The sequence below is a fragment of the Felis catus genome, chromosome A2, assembly GCF_018350175.1.
Source record: "Felis catus isolate Fca126 chromosome A2, F.catus_Fca126_mat1.0, whole genome shotgun sequence".
Lineage (NCBI taxonomy): Eukaryota > Metazoa > Chordata > Mammalia > Carnivora > Felidae > Felis > Felis catus.
Window position 1 is genome coordinate 25,214,498 of NC_058369.1, and position 15,883 is coordinate 25,230,380.

The window sequence follows — 15,883 nt, forward strand, 5'->3', positions numbered from 1 at the left end:
ATGATCTCACGGTTTGTGAGTTCGAGCTCAGCTGGCTGAGCGGACAGCCCCTCCGCCCCCGCCCCCTCCCCGCGCATGCTCGTTCTCTCTCTCTCGGTCTCTTTCTCAAAATAAATGGGGGGGGGGGGGAAGAGATACAAAGACTGCCCTACAGGGATGCCTGGGTGGCTCATTTGCTTGAGTGTCCAGTTCGTTATTTCATCTCAGGTCTGTGATCCCAGGGTCTTGGGATGGAGCCCTGTGTCCAGTTCCAAGCTGAGCGTGGAGCTTGCTTAAGGCTGGCTCGCTCTCTCTCCCTCTGCCCCTCTCCCCTACTTGTTTCTCTCTCTCTCTCTCTCTCTCTCTCTCTCTCTCTCTCTCTCTCTCTCTCTCTCTCTCGTTAAAAAAAAAAAAAAAAAGCCATACACTGTATGGCTCTTATAAAAGTAAACCATCGTGATAAAAATCGAAAATTCATTAGTTGCTCTCATAATCCAGGTGTGCCTTTTAAGTGCTTGATCTATTTTAACATTCACAACAGCCTCGTGAGGTATAAGAGTTGTGTGGGCCCACTTCTCAGATGAAGAAACTGAAAAAGTGAAGCCAGCCCCCAGGTCAGAGAAAAGAGGGTCAGCCCAAGAATTATGGCTTTTGCCAGACTGACCTTCCGTTAAATGGCAAGAACAGCCTCTGAGTGGACCCCCTCCGTCTCTAACCACCACCCCCTCATTCACAGGAAGAGGGGGCTGGTGAAGGCTCGCTGGGAGGCACCTGTCCTGACAGCAGCCTCTGGGAAGCGGCCCTCACAGCCCAGGCCCCCAGGCCCCACAGGAGGTGTTCAGAACTGCTCTAGCAAAGCTGAGACTTCACTGAAGCCCCTGTGTATTGTTGCAGGCACTCAGCCTCCTAGTGCTGGGTGGCCTCTTCCTGGCCGACAGCCTGCCTTTGGGGCCAGAAACTAAGCATCTTGAGCAAACTAACTTTCATTTCAACAGCTGCAACTTCATTCCACTACAACTTTAAAGGGACTCCTTGACCCCAAACCCAGTGCCTCATTACCCACCTGTTCCTTGTTCAAAGAACAGGTAGCCTATGCAGTACTCCATTTCCAAGGGCAAAACCTATATCCAGACTCCTAGTCCTCAACCTATTCCCCCAAACCTCTTTTGTTATTCTCTCCTTTACCCCTTCCACACTGAAGAAGATCCCTGTTACAACCAGCCTGTTTATAAAGTAATAATAAACGGCTTCCACTCCCCCATTAACCCGGCAGGAACTTCAGATGCACAAGCCAACACGTGGGGCTCTACTCAGGCAGCCTTATCAAAAATAAAAGTTTTATTCCCATTAGATTCCACTTAACAATGATTTGAGTATCTGCTACATGCTACACACTGTGCTGGTCTCTGGGGAACAGTAGTGAATCTCAACAGGACAGAGTCCCTGACCCCATGGAGCTTGCAGGTGATGCAGGAACAGACAGACCCTCACCAGGCAGATGGGGAGCAGGATGCGGGAAGAGACACACCTGAGGAAGAGCTGGCCCTGATTCAGGCATAGAAAGACTTCCTGCGGGAAGTGGGCCTCAGCTGACCCTTGACCAGGCAGGGAAACCAGCCGGGGAGGGCAGAACCAGAGATGCAGAAGCCCAGAGGTGGGAGAGCACAGGGCACATGTCTGTGAGGTCCAGGAGGAATGAGACTAGAGAGGCCTTGATGGCCAGGGTGAGACACCAGACCTTAACTGTTGAAAGGTGCAGGCATAAGTGATGAGGTCCCTCGGCTGCAGAGAAATGGTCCCATTGCTGCTGAATGTGACTTTCTCATGGGAAAGTCTCCTGTACACAGCAAAGGCAATGTACATTGTTATTATTATTGCTAAAGGTAAACTCCTTGACTTCCTCTTTTATTATTCAGGGTCTCCAGAAGTCAGAACAGATCTGTAAGTAGGATATGTAGGCTAAAAGAAATCAGTTTAGGGGTGCCTGCGTGGCTCAGTTGGTTAAGCGTCTGACTCTTGATCTCAACTCAGGTCTTGATCTCAGGGTTGTGAATTCAAGCCCTGTGCGGGGGCTCTACTCTGGGCATGAAGCTACTTAAACACACACACACACACACACACACACACACACACACACACACATCAACTTAATCCTACAAGGGCTTATATTCAGCATGCCATCCCCTCCCACCCACACCATGCTCAGCCCCGTGGAGGGGGCAGGGGAAAGGACTTGGTTCCTAGACTCATGTTAGGACTCTTTGGAGGAACAGATGATACACCCAAAGGGAGTCCTTTGGTGTGGGGGTGGGGTGGGGGAGGGATGGCAAGAAATGTGGGTTTCTATCCACCAAGTTTTGAAACTGGCAGACAGGCCAGAAGACATTGATGATGAGCTGGTTTTTCTCCTTGAAACAGTTCAGGAGGGCCTGTTCCTGAATTCAGCCCCATCTCCTCCAACTCTCCAAGACAGGATGAAATGGGGCCAGGGCAGTCACCTTACTAACTCATCAACTGGGAAAGCCGGGTGTCTGCAGGAGGCCCCCACATGGCCTGCAGAAAGGGCAGATGATGCGGTATCACTGATCCCAACTAACAAGCAATGGCAGGAAAAGGGCCAAGGTGAGGTGCCAGGTAGCACAGCTGAGGAAAGTGACCACATGTGAAGGCACCACCAAGGACAAGGGCAAGGATGACACATTTGAGACCACTCCCCTGTCCTCCTGGTGCCCACTCAGTACCACGGGGCACTGACTATTGTGTGCAACCTTACATTCAAAACCCTCTGATGAGGGGCTCCTGGGTGACTCAGTCGGTTGAGTATCCGACTTCGGCTCAGGTCATGATCTTATGGTTCATGGGTTCAAGCCCCTCATCAGGCTCTGAGCTCTCAGCTCAGAGCCTGGAGCCTGCTTTTGATTCTGTCTCCCTCTCTCTCTGCCCCTCCCCTGCTCATGCTCTGTCTCTCTCTCTTTCTCTCTCTGTCAAAAATAAATAAATATTACAAAAAAAACCTCTGATGATGTAACACCACTCATTGTAAAACAATGCAGAGGGACAGCCTGGCTGGCACAAAGAAGCGTGTTTACAGAGTATTGAAAATAAATAAATAAATAAATAAATAAATAAATAAATAAATAAATAAATAAATATTTTTTTAATGTAGAAAATACTGACAGGTTTAAAGAATAAAATAAAACCCACACACAAGCACACCACCTAGTGATAACCACTGTTAATTTGTGCCCTTTATTTTCGCTTAACCTACTGTGAGTCTTTCCCTTTGTCATGAAATACTCTTCCGCAATATGATTGTTAAAAGCCACTTGTATGAATGTGCCCTCTTCTTAGAATCAGTCTGACCAGTACTTGGTGTGCTTCTCATTTCTCAGTATCTGGGATAAGTAACGCTTGCTAATGAAAACCCACACACAATAAATGTTGGCACACATATCTGGTTATTTCCTAAAGACAAACCTGTAAGTGGGGTCACAGGGAAAGACACTCAACTCTTCTGCAGGCAGCACTGTACAGACAGATGCCCTCTCCCTTTTGGTGGGGGAGGGGCGTTGTTGAAAGATGGGGAGCATCCAGTTGAAGTGGCACTAATCTGGTACAGTCCCCACCCAGGGGATGGGGATACCTGTGGAAGGATTAAGGTATTGGTCTTACTGTTCAGGCCTCGGCAATGCTCTGCAAGTGGCCACACCATTTCTTTCAAAACAGACCCCTTCTGTTCTCATAATCTTGGTTAAAGGAAAACCTGAGAAGCAAGCTTGAGCAGTGGAGTGGAAAGAGAGAGAGGGGCTTTGGAGTAGAAAACACCCAAGTTCAAATCCAACCTGGGTCCTACTCTGGGGTAGCACATCACCTAAGCTCCAAAGTTCCATTAGGAGGATGTGATGTAGTCAGGCAATGGCATAATGCTTGACACAGTAGCAGCCATCCGACTCACAGGGGTGATTCTAATATGTACCATGTCACTGACCAATCTCGTGTCTACAGGAATCTAAGTCCCACAGGGAGTGAAGCCCTGACACAGTACAAGCCATTCAAGTGACTCTCAGCTCTGGGGATCATGGTAATGGTAAAAGAATAGTGACCTCATTTCAATTTGCAAAGAAAGGAATAAATGTTGTTCCTCCAGGAAACCTTTTAAAATTTACTAGTAACTGTTACTGCTTACTCTTGATGACATCAGAGACAAATGTTAATGGTTTTGAGGACCTGCTATGTGCCAGGCACCATGCTGCGCCCTCTACCTGCTTTATCCTTACAACAACCCCAGAAGTCAGATGCATTTTTACCCCCATCCAACAGATGAGGAAACTGAAGACCAGAGAGATGAGGTGTCTTGCCCCAGTGACAATTGAGTGGTAGGGCTGGGGTCTCTAGCTGGTTCAAGAAATCGAATCTGAGCCCAACCCAGAAGGAAGGCCTACTGTAAATGACACAGCCCTCCCTCAAGGAGCAGCCATTCTTGTGGGCAAGAGGAACCATCACATAATCACACAAGCTGAGCTAAGTGCTCCTGAAGGCAAATGTCAGGACCTAGACCATAATGAACAGTGGTCAGGGAAGGTTTGACAGCAAAGGAGGGATGGAAACAGAGAGAGAGTGTTCCAGGCAGAAGATATGGCATACGCGAAGTTCCAAGGCAGAAACACATGAGTGAGGGATCTCAAAAAACCCTGGGATGGCCCTGAAGAAAAAAGGAACACACAGAGAAGAGATTGGCAAGGGGCCAGATCAGAACATCAGAGGTCACTTCCAGGGCCACTGGCAGTTTCAAGCAGGAAGTGACCTCCTGATCAAGTAGCCATCTCTCATAGAGGTCATTGCCAGTCACTCTTGGAACTAAGACCTCCAAGAGATAGGAATTTATGTCAGTTTCTAGCCCATCAGCCACCCCAGCCAGGCTGAGGCAGACATTTAAGGGATCCCTCTTTATAGCCACACATCCCTTAACCTGCCCCAGGGGACCACCTCCCCACAGGCAGAGGGGAACTCACAGTGAGATCATGACCTGAGCCGAAGTTGGATGCTTAACCGACTGCCACCCGGGTGCCCCTTTAAGGCTCCGTTTTAATCACAAGGATTCTCATCGTAACAATGAGAATAGACACATACACAGGTGCGTAGCGTCTGTAAGTACATCTAACTTCAGTGCAAAAACCAAAGGCAGGACGTGCCTGTGTTTGCATTCTGCTGCCAGGCGTGCCGGCCTTTCTTTGCTGTGAGGTCTCCTTCTCCGTGGCCTGGCCTGGCCCACACTGGTGGGAAGTGTCTATGATTTGTCTGAAAGCTGACACCCGCCCACTTCTTGGAATGTCTCTGACCAGCCAGAGGGGGCACCACCAGGCAGGACCAATCATCCTGGAGGACTACTTCTCTGTCTCTGTCCCCTCCAACTTTGTAAATCAGAGAATTCCCTAATCTTTTCCTCATAGTCAGAGAAACAATCCCAGGGGTGCCTGGGTGGCTCAGTCAGCTAAGTGTCAAGACTCTTGATCTCACGATTTGTGAGGTCAAGCCCCACGTCTGGCTCTGCAGTGACAGAGCAGAACCTGCTTGGGATTCTCTCCCTCTCGGTGTCTCTCTCTCTCTCTCTCACTGTCCCTCCCTGACTCACACGCACGCTCTCTCTCAAAATAAATAAATAAATTTAAAAAAAAAAAGAGTTCTCCTCCTTTAAGACCATTATATAAAAAAATTATATTACCTAAAAGAAAAATCAATGTTATTTAAAAAGACAGAGAAAAGAAAAAAAAAAAGAAAAATTCCCAGCTTTTGTTCACATCTAGAGTGGGGCATGTCCATCTGCCTGGCACAGGGTCCTTGAAGCACCAAGTCCAGAAAAAAAGTCTCTCTCTCAGGGCTGGCAGGTGACTAGGAAAAAAGGAGGCTGGTGAATGGAACATGAGCAGATCTGAGTTCACGGTCCGTTAGCACAGGCTACATACGTTCAATTATCAAGAAAACCAGCATTACTGTCCTAATTTAATTTTGCTAGGAACACATTCTTCCTCCCCAACTCCCATCCCTTCCTTCCTAGACCAGCATCAAACAAACAGGCATGAACCCTGTCTCTTCTTTCAGGGGATAAGATGCTTTAACTCAGCACCTGACAAAGTCCCTGGGCTGAAGCTCCTATCAGCAGGTAACTGTCTCCCTCCCATCCCCATCTGACCCCCACAGAACCCAAGTCTTGCTCTTCCACAGACTGACTGATAAACCACTACTTACCAACTGCCAGGCACTTCCAAGCATGACCACGGGTGCTTCATAAACCCCATCTCATTTCATCCTCACAATAGCCCCTATGCAGTGGGTATTAGTCCCAGTTTGCAGATGAAAAAAACAGGCTCAGAGCAATTAGGTGATTTGCCCACAGTCCCATATATAGAAAGAGACGGACTCAGAAGGGAAGGGATCGTGTATGCATCTTGCCCATTACTGTGTTGCCAGTACACACTTTAGACTCTCAGATGAATGTTGTAAGAGCATTGTATCATCGGTAAATGTGACAGCTGGTGCAACATCCTCTCCAGAAAGAGCCCCGGGAGCCGAGCTCACTGATCTTGCATTACTTTCCCTTAATCCCAAAGACCCTATTTGAATTTTGTCTCATTGCAAAAGGTCTCACCTCAGGTTTGTGTCCTTCCCTCCTTCATCGCATCCTCTACCTTATCGTATTCTTGGACCACTTCTGATTTTGTTCCTGTGAACAGTGAGGGCAGGGTATGCTGGGGCTAGGGGTGGGAAACAGACATTTATTGAAGGCCCACTATGCCCAGGACAGCAAAGATATATTTTTATGTCTCCTTCCACCATCTGCTTAGCTTACTGTTAGTAGTCTCTTATTCAATTAAAGCAGATGAAATTCTAATTAAAGCCTGCAAGGGAAGCTGGTCTTTGCTACCTTTAAAGTTTGCATTTCTAAAACAAAGTAAAGCCAGTGTTGAGGCCCCACAGATGCTGGCGATTATAAGAACCCTAAACAGGAGCACCTGGCTGGCCCAGTCAGTAGAGCATGTTACTCTTGATCTTGGGGCTATGAGTTTGAGCCCCAAATTGGGTGCAGAGATTACTTTAAAACTAAAAAGAGGAAAAAGGAAAAAAAAAACCCTATGCAGCTGTAAAAACAGGCTCTATTTTCTAACACTGTGGTAAAAATTAGGGTTTCTCTGCTGTCCAAAGAGGATTTTCCTCCTAATAGGTAAGAATTCACTTACTGCACCAACTGCCCAGTAAGATTCTTCCAATCAAGTCCTTTTAGATCTATTTGCTTAACCTGTGAAAGAAATCTACTCTCAATATTTGGATAAGGGAACCAAGCCACCATAACTTGGCACTCCAGGTCCTTCCTTCAGCCTATCGGCTATACAGAGGGACAGTTCAGCCTACTGGTTAGGGATGAGGATGCTTCAGTTCGATGCACAAATCTCTGAGCTGCCAATCCCTTGTCTGTGCTCTTGGCAAAGCTAACGGATTTCCTGACTTCAGCATCTCAAAAATGAGAGTGCTAATAGTACCTCGTATATTGGGTTGTGGTGAGGAAAGACACAAAGAGCACTCAGAGTGGGAACTAACATCCTGTGGCTGTCTGTCCTCACTTGCTGTCCCCACTAACGTTATGGGAAAGCACTCTACTGCCTTTGGCCACACGTACACTTGCAAGTCCTCCCCCACCTACCTGGGCGGCCAGACCTTTACCAAGGGGACCTGTGAGCAGCCTCGGCAGGGTTTGCTGCAGCTCATATCCCAGCTCTGCTACTAGCTAGCTGTGAGATCAAGAGTAAGGGACAGCCTCTCCAAGCCTCTGTAAAATGGGGGCAGTACGATTACCCATGTAGCAGAGTATCTGTGAAACTAAATGAGATGATGGCGTGTAAAGCATGTGGCGCTCAAAGGTTGGCTCTTAGAAATGTGGGGAAATGGCAGGGAGCAGGGGAAAGAGGAGATGAATGGGGAAAAACATGCAGTCTCCTGGGTGAATATGAACAGGAAAACTGAAGGCTATGCCAAGCATCAGAGGCAAGAACATGGCTGAATTTCCGCCTCAGCAGTGCTTCGCTCAGAGCGGTTTTTGTTTTGTTTTTTAACAGTCCTGCGGGGAAGGGTAGGGGGAAGAACCAGAGGACAAGGAAAACCCAATGTTCCCAAGACCCAACTCGTCCACCATATTCTTTTCAGACAATGGCCAGGAGGCTTGTATCCTGTGTCCCTGCTGTTTCTTACCACTTGTTGTCCTGTCCTGGATACCTGTCATTTCTGAGCACTGTGTGCCAGTAAGCACTTCACATTCACCTCCCTGTGAGGGAGGGCCTTTGGCCCATTCTAGAGATGAGAAACTGAGGCCCAGAAGTGCAGCCACAGGGTCACAGTGGCAGAAACAGAGCTGGGAACTCACCCCAAAGTTGATGGGCACCAAGAAGTTAACTCACAGAGTGCTGGCACACAGGAGGTGGGATAATGTCTATAGGAAGAAATAAAAAGGCACTTCTTTGTCTTATTGGATGGCAGGAAGTTTGTGGCTCCCACATTTCAGTGGCTCTTTTCAAATTTCTGAAAAGAAAGCCCATTTGTTCTGACAGTCAAATTTCTCCTTGATAGGAGCATCCCTGCTCCTGACTCCACACAGGCAACACATCACTGCCCACCAGAGGGCAAGGCAAACAGCCACGGCAGCAGGTTTCATGTGCAAGAAAGACATACTGGCTACCCTCACCTCCTCACCCTGGATATTCTTCCTCCTTCCCAGAGGCAGAGCCCTCGGAAAGCTGTGCTAAGAACCCAGCTACTCGGGAAACAGGAAAGAGGATCTAGAATCATGAACCACTGCAATCTTAAAACATTTTATTTGATGCAGAAATCCTAAGGTACAAAAACATTTTGCAAATGTCAGCTGTGACCTACTGTCACCTATTTACAGTTATGTACAAATCAGATAAGACATTGTTTTCAATGTAAAAATATAGCACACTGCTACAGTCCTGCTATTCCACCAAACCCCACAAAGGACAAACTTAAAGATGAAACAAAGACAATGGCAACAACCACCATGTTCCAATGTTCCACAGGCTTTCCCCCCCTTGATCGTAGTCACAGGGAGCTTCTGAAGTGAAAAAAAAATAGTAAAAATAGAAGTTACCTACTCTCTAAATGAACACATGTGGTTTTTACAAAAGTTTTTGCTTTGTCCAGACTCACCATGGTTTTTCTTGAGAGAAAAAACACAAGTTTTACATAACAATTACACATTAAGTGTAATAACCCAAAGGAATTTGTCTAACAGATGGAGCAGCCAACTTTGTCTACAGCATGTACAAATAGAAGAATGCTTCTTTGAATATTCTCCACTGACATTTTATTTGATACAAATGTCAGAGATGCAGTCATAATGGTTTGCTTTTCTCAGGCTTCTGATTGTGCAAAACACAGTGCTAGGTCATTTCAGAGCCATGGCCCCAGCCCTTCAGAACACAGGAAAGCTCCTGGAAGAGTCTGTGGTCCCAGCTGAACTTCGGGCAGGAAACAAAGAGCAGGAGGGGGGACAATTGGCCAAAATTCCCAAGAGGTTGTCCCTCACCTTCCTTACAAATTAGCCCTTAGCAGCTGCTATCTTGCCGGTGATTAAGCTGAAGTCTGAACCATCTAATAATATTGAGTCATGAATTAAAGGCAAGGTCTAGAGGTATGTAAAATAGAATCCAAAATTGGGAGGGAGAGGTAGCTACCACTCAGAAGGTAAGAGTTGGTCTTGAAGAGAATTTTGGAGCTCAGGAATGACATCAAACACATCAGGAATAAGCACCAAGTGTCTGACCAGAAGAGGGGAAAAGAAAACACAATAGAAGACGATTGTTGGGGAGGAATGGATGGGGCGACCAAATAATCCTCAAAATGAATGCAGGCGATATACCATTTTTAAAAAGTGCCACTGTATTTGTAAGTAGTAAGAGAAGCTGGGCACACGAGAATTTCCCTGTAATCCCCATCCTGAGCTTGGCTGTCACAAGGCACCAATGCGAAGAAGGCACCACATTCTGTTTCGGCAACCAACCAGAGTGTGAAGCTGGGAAACAGAAGAGCAGTGAAAATTATTAAGCCCTTGGAAAACAAGAGCTATGAAGAATGGTTTAAGTAGGTGGGATTATTTATCACTGAAATAAAAACACCAGGGGGATGACTTCACTGTGGTTTTCAAATACACGGAAGGTAACCAGCTGTTCTTTTTCCACTACATGCAGAACAAAAGAAGGCTGGTTTGAATTTCTGTAAGATGTACAAAGAACTATCTGATCAGCAGGGCAGGTTACAGAATTTCCCTCACTGAAAATCCAGAATCCCATCCATAGCCATATGTCTGAAATAATTCAGGCTCAGCCCTGGCTGACACCGGCAGGGGAGACATCCTAGATAATCCAAACTTTCTCCCAGCTCCAAAACTCTGAAATTGGAATCCAAGCTATTGGCTTACGGTCAGACTTCCTTTTGTTTATTTTCACCCTGAGCCTGGAAAGGAGGGGACACAGAAAGGATGACCCAACACCCCAGGAGGACTCCTAACTGATCTCTCGGTATCAGGAAAAGCTTTTGTCTGGATACTGTTTCACATCTCCAAAACACAGTCACTTCACAGATCATTTAAAACAGAAGACAATGCAAATACCTGGCTCTAGTGGACACTCGGGGATTCCCTGCCCTGCTCCCCACAACGCCTGCTTTTCTCATTAAGTCTTGGCCTAAGCTCAGAATTGCACATCATTTAAAAAATTATGAAGCCAAGAACTAAAACTATAAATAAGGCCCTTTAGGTTGTGGAGTTTAAATGAAAATTGTCCCAAGTGTTATGCTTTTTAAATTGGGGAACATAAATCTGATTTTGAAATTAGTAACTGGCCTGCCTTTCTCTTAAGGCACCACGAAACATAAAGAAGCCCTCAAACATTTCAAATACATTCATAATCGTATCAAACTACCTTGGGGGAGGCAAGGTGGGGAAGAAGCAATCCAGACACCAGCTGCATTTAGCAAGAGCATTTTCTGGTGGTACCAGACATCTGTAATTACCATGAACGCTTTTCATTTCAAATCTTACAAGGCAGAGGTAGCAAACTGGCATCTAGTGGGCCAAATCAGGCCCACTCATGTGTTCTGTTGAATCTGAATTGAAAAAAAAAATCTTTTAATTTAGCTGCCAATACTTTAGAAAATTAGAAACTTTCCTATCAAATTCCAGATTCTCAGCTTCTCTTGAAAAATGGGAAGATCAGGAGACACCACATGGCCACAAATGGCTGGAGTAGCTGCCCTCCTATGGGTGGGACACGGAGCACTTCAGTTTGCCACACTCCCCACCATGCCCTATGGTCTCTCTGACACTGAGAAGGTAGGTCATTGCCATTTATCACCACACTTCATTGATCTGTCGTCCTGGCCCGCTGCACTGGCACCTCCTGAAGGCACAGCATCCGCTAAATAAAAGCGGCAGTCTTCACCAACGATATGAAACAAGAAAGGCTAACAACCTTCACGCTGTTATTGTCCACATCTCTCCAATAAAGACACAAGGAAGGATTCCTCTCCCCTAAGAACCAAATTAGCATTGAGGCTATTGGGGACCATGGGGTTTTCTTTCTTAAGAGGAAGGTGTGTCGTTTCTTCTCTAGGAGTAAAATAGCTTTTTCTTCATTTGTTTCTTTTAAAAGATGCTCAACTCTGAAAAAAGGAAAAGTTCTGAAAATCATGTAACTCCACATTTTTGGAGGAACAGTCTTCCTGTTTATTTGTGCTTAAGTCAGGGAACCTGAGACTAGGGCTTGGCTAGAAAAAAAAAACACCCCACATTTGCAGCTATGAAGTCGCAAGACTGAACTTTAATACACAAACACGCACGACCTCAAATTATGACCCATTGATGCTGATGATGTCATAGTTGCTAAAGACATTTTTGAACTTCTGCTCTGGGACTGTCTTCAGTTATTACTAACGTGTTAACCAAAAATGGTCTCATGACTTTAAGGCCCCATCTCATTTTTGGTTCAAAATGCTATTACCCAACCTGAGGGCCTGGGCCTGGACCTGGACCTGAATGTCTTCTGATTCTCTCTGGAGATCAATGTGCCTCAAAGGCCCAGGATTTGGCCCTCTGGAGGATCCCCTGCAGGACGCTCTGTCCACTGTGTGGCTGGACTGGGTCTGTCCAGGTGGTTCTTGTTGCTTGTGGCCAACCTCTGGGAGAAAAACACCTTTACCTGGGCTTCCACTTCCCCAATCCATCCCTGGACAAAGCTGACTATGTCAGATGCTAAGTCCTTTCTGTAGGGCACTAGGGAGTTAAGATGAACACCTAGCTCCCTACCTTCAACTACCTTCAAGATTTGCTTACCTGGGTCCTTGGACCTACTCCAGGTGTCCTGTCCAGAGAACACCAGCTAACTTAGCCACACAAGCCTCTTATTCTCAGGACCAAGGCTTTTTATTGAGATCATCCTTATATTCTAATTCTTGTTTCCCCAATTTCAAGAAGCCTGTGATTCAGTAGAACCTTTATCTGAATTCCGTGTTATCATTTCCATTGCCTGGAACAATGTATCAGTCAAAAACTGCAGGTCTGCTTAAAACAGATGTTTTGCCTTAATCTACAAGGCAACTGTTCTCATTCCCAGCACAAGATGGGGAGGTTTAAAAAAAAAAAAAGTGAAACTAGTAAGGCAAAACCACGAAGTTGGGACATCTCAACACTGTGGTTTTGCTACTTGGTATGTTAGAGTCTGCTTGTGTTGAACATAAGAAACATTAGTATTTGAAAATAAGTATCCAAACCATAAATCCAAACGAAAAGTTTACCTGATTTTTGGTCTAGCACATTTTTTCCCTTGCATTTTCACAAGAAGGAAGTTCATTTAGCAAGCTCTCTGCCCACATGCATGGAGCTCAGTTGATGTTCCCCACTCCCTGCCAGTCCTCCGTGCTGTTCCTGGGGTCACTTTCTCAGAGATGCCTCATTTTCTGTGCAAAGCTGAATATCTAACCTAAAAGTAGCTCCTCGGGGTTCCTTTGGAGCACGTACCATTTCTTGGCTTCAATCTCTCTTGATACTGTTCCAGAGTGAATTTTCACGTTAGCAAGTTTGGACTGACCAATCTCCCTTGCAGAACGTATCCTGACGGTGGAAGGGCAGGCCAGGCATATGTGGGCAGGAGCTCTGCACTTGTCCCAGACTCTCCAATATCATGGAACATCTCTTCTCCAACCGGATGCCTGGTTCTGTGGGGGAGGTGGTTGTGAGGCTCACTTGTCTCCCCTGCAGAGCAGCTGCAGGAAACTCGATGCCAGAGAACAGACAAACACGTTCTTCCCCCAAGAAGCCGTCAGCTGCCTTTACAGAGCATGGAGTGTGGCATTTGCATCAAAAATACACACAAACCTCTTCTTTGCAGCAAGGCTGCAAACCTTCCCTTCCCACCTGCTGAGCATGTGCTTGGATGGAAAGTCCTGCCTCATTCTACCTCCCAACCCCTCCTTGAGACATTTCTCAGTGTCTCCCTTAATATTGGTCCTACCTGCTAAAGGAGTAAAACCCAGGGTCCCCTGTGTAGTGCTGAGTAAAAGCAGGGTGCCCGAAGCCAACAGCACCCACGGAAAGGGTGGAGAAAGATGCTCACAACCCCTCAAGGACACAGGGAGAAGGGATTCCACAAAGACATCATCACACACATGCTAATAGACAAGCAGGATTTGAACAACTGTTTTCCCTTCGGAAGGAGAAATTCTGTAGAAACTTCATTCATTAAAAACAGAACATTTACTTTTCCTTTTTTAAAGCAAATTCTTTCCTCCTAAACTCTAAATACCTATTTTTGGTAGGAGCACAAGAGACCAATCTTTCACTGGGTAAATACAACAGAAACACACAGCGAAACATGATTCACAGGCTGAGTTGTGGGGGGAGTACTTTGAGATTCAAGAATTGAATGACTTCAGGTCTCATGTCTTCTTCAGATGATATTAGAAGAGCAAACTCATCTTTGTGACAGTCTCCCCTCCACCTTCTTAAAATGAGATTTATCATTAGTCAAAACCAGTTCAGCAGATTAAGTGGCTGCCACCTGCACATCGCCATATTTCAATGGATTCTGATCCCTGATATTCTGGACACAGCTTTAGATCAGAAGCCAAATGAAGCACGGACTCCGGCTTCCAGTAATCCAGCCCAGTTGGGTATTAGTCTTTTAAAAATAAACTTCCAGGCAGCAACATCTAAGACACTGCACAGTAGATGTAACCCCGGGAAACTTGGTGGGCAGATCCCACCCCCACACGAAGCCTACTCAAACCAAGAGGCGGTCCTGTGTCCTGAGTTTTGCTGCTTTCTGGACATTGACCAACCTATGTCAGAAAGAATTGTCTAGATGGTCAGCCTGACCCTGCAGCCCCCACCTCAGTGTGCCATGGCACCCACGAACACATAAAGACTCGTATTATGAAAGGTGATACGATATACAGTCACTTCCTTGACCTTTGACTCAGAGCTTTTTTAACATCCAAGCCATTGTAAATTCTACACCCAAAACAGACAAGAACATCATCTGTAAGAACATGGATTCCAGATAGACTGGCACTTGGTTTCTGTGGCTGTAATGGTACTAAAAGTGCTTCTTCCACAAAGCATTTCCAATCAAAGTAGCCAACAGCGAATGGGCAAAGTCGGAAGAGATAAATAAAATCTGAATGAGCAGTGCAGGTATTTTCCTGTTTCTCTGTGCATGTTTCCTCCCGACCTCCCAGAGCTGGCTCTAATCCAAGGTCTGACCTAATGTGACCAGCTGCCGTCAGACCTTGTGGACATGCCTTCCAGAGGTCCATATGGTTTTAGAAAATTGGAGACTTTGCCAAGATATCAGGTAGAGGGATGGGGCAAGGAGAGCAAGTACTGGCCCGAATTTCACTCCAAATATCCTTGTAGGAGACCTCAGCTCCAAGCAGACTGCTCAACCAGAGAGAAGAGCTGGGGGACCAGAGAGAGGCAGCAGCTAAAGTGGCAATGCGTAGACTCTTCTGTTTTGTTACAAAGGGGCGACTGCGTGGAGTTCACCAGTGTAGCTGCAGCAACCAGGCTCTGCTCGGCACACCCCAGAGGTGAGGAGCTTGGAAGGGAAGGCGGGAGGATCCTCCTCACCTAAGGAAAGAAGACAGGGCAGAGACACGTCATCGCACTTCACTGGGCTGGGGGCTAAGGCCAGAGTGTGGCTGCATCTGGGCTGGGACTATGGGCTTTACAAGCGAGGCAGGCATACCAACCAGCTCAAGACAGGGCACTCTCATCCTGGTGGCGGGCTCCCTTAGCCCAGGGTCAAGGGTTTGCATGCATGACTCCCGCTGGCCACAGGGACCGTAAGGAGCAGTCCCAGATGGCATCCTGCACCTGCTCCCTTGGGAGGTAGGACTCTTCTACAGAGCCCTCCTACCTGGCCCTGTGCTGAGATATGATGGAGAGAACATCGTGTCCATCAACCCCTGGATCACAAGATGTGGCTTTCAAGGGGCGCCTGGGTGGCGCAGTCGGTTAAGCGTCTGACTTCAGCCAGGTCACTATCTCGCTGTCCGTGAGTTCGAGCCCCGCGTCAGGCTCTGGGCTGATGGCTCAGAGCCTGGAGCCTGTTTCCGATTCTGTGTCTCCCTCTCTCTCTGCCCCTCCCCCGTTCATGCTCTGTCTCTCTCTGTCCCAAAAATAAATAAACGTTGAAAAAAAAATTAAAAAAAAAAAAGATGTGGCTTTCAAAGCACTGGCATTGGTGAGGGGTGGTGAACACCTCAAATCTCAACAAAGATACAGGTCCACAGCCCCTCATCTGATACCCCTGGGGCAAGCTGTCTTGGCAGTCAGATGTCTGTG

The 15,883-nt window shown here is 46.7% G+C and overlaps 1 protein-coding gene across 2 annotated transcripts in view; it reads right to left on the minus strand.

Annotated features, from left to right (window-relative positions):
• Positions 1–8,821: 8,821 nt before the first annotated feature.
• IL17RD (interleukin 17 receptor D) overlaps positions 8,822–15,883 on the minus strand; it is a 71,992-nt gene continuing 64,930 nt past the window's right edge. For both annotated transcript variants that reach the window (XM_019823191.2, XM_019823182.3), the window contains exon 13: positions 8,822–15,166. In XM_019823191.2, the coding sequence (XP_019678750.1) occupies positions 15,054–15,166 (113 nt within the window). In that variant the 3' untranslated portion in view covers positions 8,822–15,053. The remainder of the gene's footprint in view (positions 15,167–15,883) is intronic.